The 14274-nt window shown below is 47.3% G+C and overlaps 1 protein-coding gene across 2 annotated transcripts in view; it reads right to left on the bottom strand.

Annotated features, from left to right (window-relative positions):
- The window catches only part of ppfia1 (PTPRF interacting protein alpha 1), a 67502-nt gene that overhangs the window by 35822 nt on the left and 17406 nt on the right, over positions 1 to 14274 (bottom strand). For both annotated transcript variants that reach the window (XM_084437000.1, XM_084436999.1), the window contains exons 3-6: positions 8921 to 9022; positions 6316 to 6480; positions 3574 to 3648; positions 2399 to 2500 (exon numbers count right to left, since the gene is read on the bottom strand). In XM_084437000.1, coding sequence (XP_084293126.1) covers positions 2399 to 2500; positions 3574 to 3648; positions 6316 to 6480; positions 8921 to 9022 — 444 coding nt within the window. The remainder of the gene's footprint in view (positions 1 to 2398; positions 2501 to 3573; positions 3649 to 6315; positions 6481 to 8920; positions 9023 to 14274) is intronic.

The following is a 14274-nucleotide window of genomic DNA, read 5'->3' on the forward strand; positions in this document are numbered from 1 at the left end:
TGGTGCCCACAGGATTTCAGGGGTACCAATCACTGGCAAGGACCGAACACAAGTTTTGAGCATGAAGTTTCCCAGACCCATAGAGATCTGCAACATGCAGTAATAGTTAGCGTAGTGTAGCGTAACGTGGTGTATCAGTGTAGTAACTCTCCTGGGTCTGGCGTTGAGACTACCAAGCCTCTTAATCTAGGCTAAATGAGGTAAAGAGAGTTACCAAGCCTCTTAATCAAGGCTTAATGAGGTAAAGAGAGTTACCAAGCCTCTTAATCAAGGCTAAATGAGGTAAAGAGAGTTACCAAGCCTCTTAATCAAGGCTTAATGAGGTAAAGAGAGTTACCAAGCCTCTTAATCAAGGCTAAATGAGGTAAAGAGAGTTACCAAGCCTCTTAATCAAGGCTAAATGAGGTAAAGAGAGTTACCAAGCCTCTTAATCAAGGCTAAATAAGAGTCCACTGATCAGTCAGTCAAGATGAGACCAGGCTGGTCCTCGAAATAAGAGTCCACTGATCAGTCCGTCAGGAATTCAATGGTCAGGTCCCTACTGGCCGGGAGTGGAAGACCCAAGCTGAAGTCGACCAAGCGGTTGGTAGGCCGCAGCACTAGGAATCTGTCGGTAGGGTGCAGGCGGAAAGAGCTAGACTAGGGCGGGTAGAAGGCAAGAAGCACCACGTTTTTGGTCCAAGGCCAACCGGAAAGCGACAAAGGAGATACAGTGGTATCAGAGGAAGAGTGCTACCAGATCAAGGCTGTCGCAGGGCCAGCAAGGAAGCTGGACAACCTGGGACAGAGAGGTCTTCTGGAAAATCACTTTGTCAGACTTGTGGAAGATCCCACAGGCAAGACTCAGCTTCCTCATCAGGTCAACCTATGACACACTTCCCTGTTCTTGGAACCTCCACCAGTGGTTTGGGAATGAGGAGTGCTGCTCAATCTGCAACATTCCCAATACAGGCCTCCAGCACATCTTATCAGGCTGCAAGGCCACACTTTCACAGGGGTGCTACAGATCGCGTCATGATCAGGTCCTGAGAAAGCTGGCCAAGGTGCTGGAGGGGCGTAGACGGGAAGGCAGAGGATGTTCACCACTAGAGGAACACCACATCAATTTTGTCAGAGAGGGCGGACCAGCTCTGTGGCCTAGTGGTAGAGTGTCCTCCCAGAGACTGGGAGGTTGTGGGTTCAATCCCCGACTATAAAAATGGGACCCATTGCCTCCCTGCTTGGCACTCAGCATCAAGGGTTGGAATTGGGGGGTTAGATCACCAAATGATTCCTGAGCGCGGCACCGCTGCTGCTCACCGCTCCCCCAGGGGATGGGTCGAATGCGGAGAACAAATTTCACACACTCAGGTGTGTGACAATCAGTGGGAAGAAGCAGCACCAGGTCAAGAGAAACACCTCCGACCAGGACTGGAATATGAGAATCCCTCAGACCTGACATTGTAGTGTGGTCCACCAAGGCAAAAGAACTTAAGAGCAACATGGCAGGAGGGATGGAGGCCACCTTTGAAGAAAAGAAGACCAAGTACTGAGAACTGCCTGCTGAGTGCAGGAGGCCTGCTGGAGGACCATCTACCCAGTAGAGGACCACACTCTACCCAGTAGAGGACCACCATCTACCCAGTAGAGGACCACCATCTACCCAGTAGAGGACCACCATCTACCCAGTAGGGGACCACCATCTACCCAGTAGAGGACCACCATCTACCCAGTAGAGGACCACCATCTACCCAGTAGAGGACCACCATCTACCCAGTAGAGGACCACCATCTACCCAGTAGAGGACCACCATCTACCCAGCCTCCCGAAGCCAGCAGGTCCCCTCCCACCCTGGTCACACACTCTGAACCACTCCCCTCCCATTTATTGGTTAATCGGGGTCGGTTAACGGTCAGAATTATCCAAAATGCGCATCCTTAATCCAGACGGCTGGGTTCGATCCTCTATTCTACAGGTCAATCTTGTTTCCACAATCTGTTGGAATGACCTAATAGGCAAATCAGTGACTCACTCAGCTCTGCTACATTTTTCTGTATGTACACAGCCAGAGTGATAGATCCAGTTCACCACTTAACACGCGATAACTTGAGACTGTTAACGATGAGGAACCAAGAGTCTGTTAACGATGAGGAACCAAGAGTATGTTATGGGAACAGTGGTTTCAGTACTCAGGCCTGGGTGGTTCTACTAGGTGGTTGTCATGCACAGGTGGTCTAGAGTTCCCTCTTAATCATACTCTCTCACACATAGACAGACACGCCAACACGCACAAGCACACACACACACACACACGCACACACACACACACACACACACACACACAGAGTTACTTCCTATCACACACACAATGACCACACACACATATTACATACACACAGAGAACATAGTGTTATAATACCTTGCCGTTTGTGCTGGGTGTGTTATCAGAGTTATGATTAAGTTCAGCTGCTCCGTCAATCAGCACCCTCTTCTGGCTGTTCTGCTCTCTTAAATACGCCATCTAGAGGGATCAAACCACATAACATGAAATCAAACTCTTATCCTGTCTCAAGAAGTTGTATTAATAGTTACATACTGACCATATTGGTGCTTTGAGCATCTGGAAAATGTGCCACATAAATGAACAAAACAATGTATTATCTTATTATTAGGAGAAGAATCTGTCATTGGCTTGGGTGTCAGTTTTGATATACATCGTCAAGCTCAGCACTCAGATCTTTCAAATAGCTGCCAAAGGACAGAACGTTTATGTTGCAAAACAATAGTTTAACCTAGCTAGATGCAGATCACAGTTATCATATCTAAGATATGTTTAAGAATATTAGCAACATCAGTAGGTAACCGTCCTGACTTCATAGCAGGTTAACACACGCCAAGTTCCTTTTGTTGATCCTTGATAGAACTGCCGCTCAAACTGTTAAAGGTGCAGTATGCGGTGTGTGATTTCCTTAGGAAAAGTTGGGAAAGATTTTGAAAAATGCAACCGACAAAATCTCCGCCACCCCCCTTCAGGCCTCCCGCCTAAGCCCCTCCTCCAAATGGGGTTAAACAAATGACCCTCGCTAGGCAGGTGGGTACAGTCAGCCAAACTTCAATCCTTCGCCCTACCATGTGGCCAGTGGAACGACAGCGGCAGCAACAGTAGGCTGTAGCAATGTAGCACTAGGCTTCTCTGACAATCTGGTTGCTGTTGTTTATAATATAGGCTACATTTCTTAGTTTGACCGATCTGAATTGCAAATTGCTTTTTTGGATTAGCTAGAGAGAGAGAGAGCTAGCTTGGATCAGCAGAGATAAAATTGGTTATTTGAGGGCTTAATTTTACCACCTGATCGGACTTCATCCATTCTTTAGATTCAAACCCGGAAACTCAAAAATCCCTAATTTGCAATGATGCAGTAACGACACATCCAAATAACCAGTGTCTGTAAATTTGCCGCATTTGGAAAAAATCCACACCCCACAGTCTGTAACAGACATGACATTTAAATGTTACGGTTGTCTACAAGAGACTGGGTTGGCTCACATATGGGTATGTATACTGAATCAGAGTTTGTGTGCAAGCATGCTTACCTCTTTGTGTGTGGATGTTAGTTGTTCCTCCAATGCACTGCATCTCTCCAAAGCCACACGCAACCTCTCCCTAACCTGAAACACAGGAGATACACATCTAAAACCCTTCATATCTAGCGCACACACAGCAGATACACATCTAAAACCCTTCATATCTAGGACACACACAGCGGATACACATCTAAAACCCTTCATATCTAGTACACACACAGCAGATACACATCTAAAACCCTTCATATCTAGGACACACACAGCAGATACACATCCAAAACCCTTCATATCTAGTACACACAGCAGATACACATCTAAAACCCTTCATATCTAGGACACACACAGCAGATACACATCTAAAACCCTTCATATCTAGTACACACAGCAGATACACATCTAAAACCCTTCATATCTAGATGGTCAATTCAACAACAACAAAGCCATAGACCCCATTGCAACTAACACCTCAGTGAGTTTCTTGTCTTTGAAATTGAGAGTTTAACATGTTTTTGACTTTTCACGGTGCCCACCCACATCCATTGTATGACCTAAACGGTGGTAGAGCAATTATCAGACTTTCTCAAAAGTGCTAGTTTTGTCAACTTTCTGATCTGAACCATTGTATATGATCATAAGTAACCTTAAAACAGGGATAAACATGATTTTTCCCTTTACTACTCGTTTAATTCATCTTTCAGTTTGATGGAACCGCCAGTAGGGTGTTCAGTGCTGTGTGCGGATGGATGGATGGGTACCGTAGGTGGGTATTAGGGGTGTAACAATACCCTCAACTCAATATATCCTGGGTTCAATATATCCATACAATAATTTTTTTTTTTCTCACAAAACTTGAATGATGTATATATGACTGGGGAAAAAAAGTATTTTATTCGAAAGACAAAATGCAAAACAATGCTTTGCTTGCCCTATAGTTCGATTTTGTAATGTTTTATAACTTGAGATATCAGGAAATAATGGAACTAATACAAGAACTGATCTGCATTCTCTTTTCAGGGCTTTGTTTGATCAGACGAGAGCGAGAGCTAGTAGGTGATAGTGGCTCATTTGCAGCTAGTCTTATAATAATAATAACAATAATAATAATACATCACATTTGTATAGCGCTTTTCTGGGTACTCAAATTTGCCTTACGTAAATAAATAAAAAAAATAGTAGGGCTGTCAAACGATTAAAAAATTAATCAAATTAATGACATGATCTGTAATTAATTAATCACAATTAATCGCATTCCCATTCTTTGCGGGCAAAAGCCCCCAAATGAAGATATTTCAATTCAAAGACATGATATTATTGTGGCTTTGCGATTGTGATCACTGACCGATGTCCAGTGGTCCCCGGTCAGAGCAGAGTATTCGGCCCGCGTCAGTACCCTACTTCTATTCTTGTCGTCTTTTCCGTGTCGTACAACTGGTGGATTTTTGTAACTACGGTGCTTCTTGAAGGAGGAAGCAATTTGAAACGCCTCCATTAAGCCCTTGTCCTTTTCCATTGAAAATAGCCTGCAATCCACAGCAATGGGAGTTTGTCCGTTTTTCAGAGGTGGATTGCTCATCCGGATCTGCTCTCAGTGAGTGTGGGATGGCGGAGCCCGCTAGTGGGCTACTGGGGCTGACAGCTGTTCACATGTTGAGCATTGAGATGATAAGTTAGGCTACAACTGCCGCCTCCGTTTAGAGGGCAAAGCAAAGTCTGATTATCTGCCTCCTCAAGTTTGTTTGAAGGCAATGATGCTTTTGTGTGACATACGACGTAGCCTACGGGGTCATTCAGGTCCAAATTAAGTTTGTCGCTTCAATAATCTTAAATCAGGCAATGACGCAGTAACTGTGCCACCTACAGTTGGACGAAATCGATGAATGCGATTCATTTGTGTTAATTGTATTAACGCGTTAATGTTTTCTTAATAAATTAATCTAACTAACAAGTTAAATTGACATTGACAAAACATAAATGTATTGAATTATAATAAAAATATATTTAAAAAAAAACAAAACTGTATCACAAGACAGTTTTCCATCTCGGCGAAGCATTTTATCGTGTATATCTCGTGGAATGATATATTGTAACACCCCTGGGTATGCATGATCGCACCCTAACTGGGCAAAAATAATAATTCTTGTGACATTCATACTTGGTACATGTATTCCTACCCACTACTTCTGATTAGATTTTGGAGCGGATCCGAACTGGAGGCGGATCCACAAATTATTTTTCTCTTTCGTTATGAGTGTATAGGAGTTATTAATACTTCTGACTAACCACCAGAGGGCAGCAATGACTACCTCTCTCTATAGCATGATTTCACATTGAGCTCGAGCACATTTTGTCAAAGTCGAAAAGTCGGTTTCTGACTGCAGTATCGTCCTCAGAAACGAACACACAACAAAACAGATGAATATTTCATATTCAGGAATTCACATTATACACACTACCACTGACAACCCCTGTAACAAATTAGTCACAATTTCTCACACACATATGGTTCCAGCCATATACTAGGTTTTTACATATACCCAGGACTATACCTTGAACACCAAATGTTGGTTCTCAACAAAATAGTACTTGGCAGCTCTGAGGTGCAAGCTGGCACATCGCTTGAGTGCAGTCTAATGATTTTGAGCAGGCTCCATTGTATATGTGGTCACAATGGGATTACCAATTTAAATAAAAGGATAAATAAAAATGTCTGAAAACACATCAACTCAACAGAACCTCATGTATGTACCACACCTTCTCGTCCAGGGCCTTGTGATGTTCGAATAGGGACTTCAGAGCCTTGAGGACCTCCACCTCACTGGAGACCCCCGCCGGTGACTGGGCCTGCCTCTTCACCACCGTCATCCTCAGACTGCGCTCATGACGCGACACCAGGCACTCCAGATGCTCCAGGAGGAGCTAAGAACGAGGGAATAAAACAGATTACACAAACACACACAGGTTACACAAATACACACACATACAGGTTACACAAATAGACACACCCAGACAGACCCAACACAGTGTGGAAATCACACCACACAACATAAGCCTCCAATCAGCTCCAATCCACACAGAGGTGGAGCTGCATAACGTATGTATGAGGCCAGAGGCTCAACCCTGTATGAGGCCTGAGGCTCAACCCTGTATGAGGCCAGAGGCTCAACCCTGTATGAGGCCAGAGGCTCAACCCTGTATGAGGCCAGAGGCTCAACCCTGTATGAGGCCAGAGGCTCAACCCTGTATGAGGCCAGAGGCTCAACCCTGTATGAGGCCATTGGCTCAACCCTGTATGAGGCCATTGGCTCAACCCTGTATGAGGCCTGAGGCTCAACCCTGTATGAGGCCTGAGGCTCAACCCTGTATGAGGCCAGAGGCTCAACCCTGTATGAGGCCTGAGGCTCAACCCTGTATGAGGCCTGAGGCTCAACCCTGTATGAGGCCAGAGGCTCAACCCTGTATGAGGCCAGAGGCTCAACCCTGTATGAGGCCTGAGGCTCAACCCTGTATGAGGCCTGAGGCTCAACCCTGTATGAGGCCTGAGGCTCAACCCTGTATGAGGCCTGAGGCTCAACCCTGTATGAGGCCAGAGGCTCAACCCTGTATGAGGCCAGAGGCTCAACACTGTATGAGGCCAGAGGCTCAACACTGTATGAGGCCAGAGGCTCAACCCTGTTGTCCAGCAGTTCAGTGGGTTCCCATCAAAGCAGCAGAATGACAAACCCACACTCATCACTTAAATGATTTTGAACATTTAGCTTGTTTTTGCACTTACTGTGAGTGTAGCAGAACTCTATACTATTCTGACTCTATTCCAGGCAATTTGAAGAATCCATGTCAGCTCCGGTTAGCATTACCCCCCTGGTATCTGAGCATTGGGCCAGTTGTTGGAATCCTTAAGTACAGTAAATCTTTAAAATAACGAGTTTGCGATAACGTTTATATAGCCAAACTTAAGCTAGCTAGCTACGCTACAACATTAGCCTACTGCCAGCCAGCATCGTTAGATGGCTTTGAGTGCTTCACTGAATCAAACCTGTGTAAGTTGACAGCCCTAGCCAGCTAGCATAGTTAGAATCCGTAGCATGGAATATTGTTCGCTCAGCCTGTCACCGGTAGGCTTAATAATAGACTATGCAATTGCTGCCACCTAGGGGATCCATTTGGATTTTTTGGGGAGAACGAGTACTCGAGTACTCGTTTGGAAACACCAAAGAGTATCCAAGCCTGTAAAATGGTATTCGGGACAGCCTTAGTAACTATTACACGGACTACCCTATTACTGTGACAAGCCCTCAACTCCACAGCAAATAGGTTTCAAGTAAAACAGTTGGCTATTACAGAATAGACCAAAAAGAATGTTCAGAGGTTTGGTATTGTCTCTGTGTGTGTGCACGTGCACGTGAGGACATGTTTGGTATTGTCTGTGCGTGTGCACGTGCGTGTGAGCAGGACATGTTTGATAGGTTGAGAGCTGTCACTGGGGAAGAGGTAATTCATCGTTTCTCATTATGTATGCTGGACATTCTTTCAACTAAAGGCAAACAACTACAGTGTGTTTTAAGGGAGTGAGTGTGTGTGTGTATGAACTATGGGTGTGTGTCTGTATGTGTCTGGCGTGTGTGTGTGTGTTTGCTGACCCAGGTGTTGTATGGGTATGGGCCTGACGTGTGTGTGTGTGTGTGTGTGTGTGTGTGTTTGCTGACCTGGGTGTTGTATGTGTATGTGCGTGTATTTGTGCGTGTGTGTGTATGGCTTGTGCGTGTGTGTGTGTGTGCTGACCCGGGTGTTGTATGGGTGTGTATCTGGCATGCGTGTGTGTGTGTGTGTGTGTGTGCGTATGCGTGTGTGTATGTGTGTGCGTGTGTGTGTGCGTGTGTGTGTGTGTGTGTGCGTGTGTGTATGTGTGTGTGTGTGTGCGTGCGTGCGTGCGTGCGTGCGTCTGTACGTGTGTGTGTGTGCTGACCCGGGTGTTGTATGGGTATGTGTGTGTGTGTGTGTGTGTGTGTGTGCGTGTGTGCGTGTTTGTGTGGGTGCGTGGGTGTGTGGGTGTGTGTGTGTGTTAACCCGGGTGTTGTATGGGTATGTGTGTGTGTGTGTGTGTGTGTGTGTGTGTCTGTGTGTGTGCGTGTGTGTGTGTGCGTGTGTGTGTGCGTGTGCGTATGTGTGCATGTGTGTGTGTGTGTGCGTGTGTATGTGTGTGTGTGCGTGCGTGTGCTGACCCGGGTGTTGTATGGGTATGTGTGCATGTGTGTGTGTGTGTGTGTGTGTGCGCGTGTGTGTGCAAGTGTGTGCGTGTGTGTGCGTGTGTGTGTGTGCGTATGTGTGCATGTGTGCATGCGTGTGTGCGTGTGCTGACCCGGGTGTTGTTCCTCTCCGCCTTCAGCTCAGCGATCTCCTCCTCCCGCTCCAGCAGCTGCTCTCGACACACGTTCACCTCTTTGGTCAGAGCTGCAAACTCCTGCACAACAACACCACACACAACGTTAACAGGGTCAGCTCCAGGGCACATGCAGTGATACTGTATACAGTAAACAGTCGTTAAAGGAGTAGTAAAGGGGAAATGCATGTTTAGCCCTGTTTTAAGGTTACTTATGATCATATACAATGGTTCAGATCAAAACGTTGACAAAACTAGCACTTTTGAGAAAGTCTGATAATTGCTCTACCACCGTGAGTTTCTTGTCTTTGAAATTGAGAGTTTAACATGTTTTTTGAATGATTTTTCACGGTGCCCACCCACATCCATTGTATGACCTAAACGGTGGTAGAGCAATTATCAGACTTTCTCAAAAGTGCTAGTTTTGTCAACGTTTTGATCTGAACCATTGTATATGATCATAAGTAACCTTAAAACAGGGCTTAACATGCATTTTTCCTTTACAACTCCTTTAAGGAGGGTTAGTTCCATGGTACATGCAGTGATACTGTATAAAGTAAACCATTTGTTAAGAGGGTCAGTTCCATGGTACATGGCATATTGCTATATACAGTATATATATATATATATATATATAAGTAATTTACACAACACAGAGCACATGGGCAGGAAGAGACTTCTCAGTTTGGCAAAACCATTCCGATGGTTTAAAGTGGCAATTTCAAACTTTTCAGTTTAATTATTTTTGACAAAACAGTGTGGTTTGTGTGATGTTGGCGGACTGACACATGAGCCACATCATTATAAAAATACTTTTGCGAGTAGCTAGCTGAGCAAAACAGTCAAGCTGCTAGAGTCAAAGTGTTAATTTAGAATTGTTCATCTAACTTGTGTTCCATTTAACTGATGGGAGTAATTACAGATAAAGTTGCCTTCCCTTGTCATAACCTTAAGTGGTCTTTAGAATCAGAATCAGAAACAGTTTATAGCCAGTTATGGTTTTCACACACTAGGAATTTGAACAGAGCAAAATAGTGGCAAGTAGGGTTGGGCGATATCTTAAAATAATTTGCAATTTTTTAACAATGTAAAAAAAAAAAACGGCTAAAAGTTAAAGTGGTTTGCAAAGAATGTTCACAAGTGAAAGTGAAAGTCTGGAGTTGCAAGTGCTGCCCGAGCTGGTTACACTAGATGGTGGCGGAGGCAATATTTCAGATTTAAACCCAATGCTAAGAGGGAACCTGACAACATTAATGAGGCAGTCTGTAAACTAGAGCCATTTCTCCCTCTCCTTCCTCTTGTGTGTCATAGTGAAACATGACCCCGTTGCTCTCTGCTGAGGATGAGACCCACTCTGTTGCAGGTGCAGAGTGAGTGACAGGAGAGCAGAGCAGACAGGGGGTCTCATCCAAAGCTTATATTTTACTAAATACCGTAATTTCCGGACTATAAGCCGCAACTTTTCCCCCATGCTTTAAACCCTGCGGCCTATACAACGGTGCGGCTAATCTAGCGGCGAGAAATCATTCACCAAAACTGGTCGCATGCGAAAAGCAACTTTTGCTCAAGTCTGCCAGTGGATCCTGACAGCGTGGAGAAGTGTCAAAACATCCACGATCTCCAACGGGTTTCGAAAGGCTGGACTGCTGCGTGATGAAGAGGAGGACGCCGTCACGGCTGACGAGGCCCTTCAGAGGATGTTCGATTCCGACACTGACGAAGAGGAGTTCTTTGGTTTTGAGAGCGACAACAAAGGAGAGACTGGGAGAGTGGCTGACGAATCCACCCTGAGGCTGTTCGTTTCCGACACTGAAGAAGAGGACTTTGGTGGTTTTAGTACGCAGGAAGAAGACGAAGACGAGGATTAATGACTTTTCTGGTAGGCTGGTTATATTTTAAGCAGCCATGTTACTGCACCTTTAGGCCTACTGCCGTGTTACAGGCACTTTCATTTTAGCACTTTTAAAAAGGAAGAAAAAAAAGAAAGCCGGGACGTGCGCTGGGAGCGCACCGTTTACGGTATTATTTCTGCACAGTGAGTGGACACGTTTCGAATGCTGTTAAACGTGAAAGTTTGTGTGTCTGAAACGCTATGTGATACAGTACAGTTTACACAGCACAGTAAATGTTCCGTACTATTGCACTAAATGGTAACACTTGAATAAGTTATGCAAATATGCAACTTGTTTGTTGAAATGTTAATAAAATGGACATTTGCGGCTTATAGTCCAGTGCGGCTTGTATATGTACACATTTGTTTTTTTCCCTAAATGTAGCTGGTGCGGCTTATATTCAGGTGCACTTTATAGTCCGGAAATTACGGTAGTTCTTCTATTTGATTAACGTGGGCACCGCACCGATATAAAAAAATATGAATATATAGGATTGAAGGATAATTTTATTGTTAGGTCTACATGCAATATACAAGTAGCCATATGTTGTGTAAAATTGATGAGTAAAATTATGTTTTGGATCCTCAACATAAGATACAAGATATCTTAATAATAAAAACAGTTCAATGCAGTACAGTAGCAATACAGTAAGAATATGGTGTGTGTCAGGGGTCATTCTCCCCTGGCCTCTCATTAACAAGGTGAACAGAGCTGCTGCTTAATGGATTTTTTTTTTTTTTTATCACACCCTTCTCTGCAAACTCTAGAGACTGTACGTGAAAAAAGAAGGGGGACAAAAAGATGAGAGAGGGAGAGAGAGAGAGAGAGAGGGAGATGGAGAGGGGGAGAGAGAGAGAGAGAGAGAGAGAGAGAGAGAGAGCGAAGTAAATGGCACCAGACCACTCACACACAATTAGGCTTCTCCCCATCAGTGCCTTAACAGATTAAACGCATGGCCTGGCCCAGAGAATGCCCTCCTGTTTTTGCCCTTCAGGACCAGGTGTGAGTGGTGCCCCCCCTCCTTCAGGACCAGGTGTGAGTGGTGCCCCCCCTCCTTCAGGACCAGGTGTGAGTGGTGCCCCCCCTCCTTCAGGACCAGGTGTGAGTGGTGCCCCCCTCCTTCAGGACCAGGTGTGAGTGGTGCCCCCCCTCCTTCAGGACCAGGTGTGAGTGGTGCCCCCCCTCCTTCAGGACCAGGTGTGAGTGGTGCCCCCCCTCCTTCAGGACCAGGTGTGAGTGGTGCCCCCCTCCTTGCCCTTCAGATGAAGCTTGGTTGTGACCAAGTGTGCAGCGGCAGTCCTTCACAGACACCACCACAACTATCCTGCTGGAGCACGCCCCCCTCTCCTGGGCCTCTGAGCCACCCTATCCTGCTGGAACACGCCCCCCTCTCCTGGGCCTCTGAGCTACCCTATCCTGCTGGAACACGCCCCCCTCTCCTGGGCCTCTGAGCCACCCTGACTGGCACCCATTCTGAAAAAACAATCTAAAACTGTGCAGTTAGCCAATCAGACGCCAGAAGAGGCGGGATTAGAGGTAATTACGGGGAGAGTGAATTCCTGACTACCAGAGCTGAGGCAGAGCAAAACGCAGGCCTCCCAGTCTCTCTCTGGCAGCAGCGTAGTGTCCTGTCTCTCTCTGGCAGCAGCGTAGTGTCCTGTCTCTCTCTGGCAGCAGCGTAGTGTGTCCTGTCTCTCTCTGGCAGCAGCGTAGTGTCCTGTCTCTCTCTGGGAGCAGCGTAGTGTCCGGTCTCTCTCTGGGAGCAGCGTAGTGTCCTGTCTCTCTCTGGGAGGAGCGTAGTGTCCTGTCTCTCTCTGGGAGGAGCGTAGTGTCCTGTCCCTCTCTGGGAGGAGCGTAGTGTCCTGTCTCTCTCTGGGAGCAGCGTAGTGTCCTGTCTCTCTCTGGGATCAGCGTAGTGTCCTGTCTCTCTCTGGGAGTAGCGTAGTGTCCTGTCTCTCTCTGGGAGCAGCGTAGTGTCCTGTCTCTCTCTGGGAGCAGCGTAGTGTCCTGTCTCTCTCTGGGAGCAGCGTAGTGTCCTGTCTCTCTCTGGGAGGAGCGTAGTGTCCTGTCTCTCTCTGGGAGCAGCGTAGTGTCCTGTCTCTCTCTGGCAGCAGCGTAGTGGGTCCGGTCTCTCTCTGGGAGCAGCGTAGTGTCCTGTCTCTCTCTGGGAGCAGCGTAGTGTCCTGTCTCTCTCTGGGAGCAGCGTAGTGTCCTGTCTCTCTCTGGGAGGAGCGTAGTGTCCTGTCTCTCTCTGGCAGCAGCGTAGTGTCCTGTCTCTCTCTGGCAGCAGCGTAGTGTCCTGTCTCTCTCTGGCAGCAGCGTAGTGTCCTGTCTCTCTCTGGCAGCAGCGTAGTGGGTCCGGTCTCTCTCTGGGAGGAGCGTAGTGTCCTGTCTCTCTCTGGGAGGAGCGTAGTGTCCTGTCTCTCTCTGGGAGGAGCGTAGTGTCCTGTCTCTCTCTGGGAGCAGCGTAGTGTCCTGTCTCTCTATGGGAGGAGCGTAGTGTGTCCGGTCTCTCTCTGGGAGGAGCGTAGTGTCCTGTCTCTCTCTGGGAGGAGCGTAGTGTGTCCGGTCTCTCTCTGGGAGGAGCGGAGTGTCCTGTCTCTCTCTGGGAGGAGCGTAGTGTCCTGTCTCTCTCTGGGAGCAGCGTAGTGTCCTGTCTCTCTCTGGGAGGAGCGTAGTGTCCTGTCTCTCTCTGGGAGCAGCGTAGTGTCCGGTCTCTCTCTGGGAGGAGCGTAGCGTCCTGTCTCTCTCTGGGAGGAGCGTAGTGTCCTGTCTCTCTCTGGCAGAAGCGTAGTGTCCTGTCTCTCTCTGGGAGCAGCGTAGTGTCCTGTCTCTCTCTGGGAGCAGCGTAGTGTGTCCGGTCTCTCTCTGGGAGGAGCGTAGTGTCCTGTCTCTCTATGGGAGCAGCGTAGTGTCCTGTCTCTCTCTGGGAGCAGCGTAGTGTCCGGTCTCTCTCTGGGAGGAGCGTAGTGGGTCCGGTCTCTCTCTGGGAGGAGCGTAGTGTCCTGTCTCTCTCTGGGAGCAGCGTAGTGTGTCCGGTCTCTCTCTGGGAGCAGCGTAGTGTGTCCGGTCTCTCTCTGGGAGGAGCGTAGTGTCCTGTCTCTCTCTGGGAGGAGCGTAGTGTCCGGTCTCTCTCTGGGAGGAGCGTAGTGTGTCCGGTCTCTCTCTGGGAGGAGCGTAGTGTCCTGTCTCTCTCTGGGAGGAGCGTAGTGTCCTGTCTCTCTCTGGGAGCAGCGTAGTGTCCTGTCTCTCTCTGGGAGGAGCGTAGTGTCCTGTCTCTCTCTGGGAGGAGCGTAGTGTCCTGTCTCTCTCTGGGAGCAGCATAGTGTGTCCTGTCTCTCTCTGGGAGCAGCGTAGTGTGTCCGGTCTCTCTCTGGGAGGAGCGTAGTGTCCTGTCTCTCTCTGGGAGCAGCGTAGTGTGTCCTGTCTCTCTCTGGGAGC

Source organism: Borostomias antarcticus (genome assembly GCF_949987555.1).
Source record: "Borostomias antarcticus genome assembly, chromosome: 4".
Classification (NCBI taxonomy): domain Eukaryota; kingdom Metazoa; phylum Chordata; class Actinopteri; order Stomiiformes; family Stomiidae; genus Borostomias; species Borostomias antarcticus.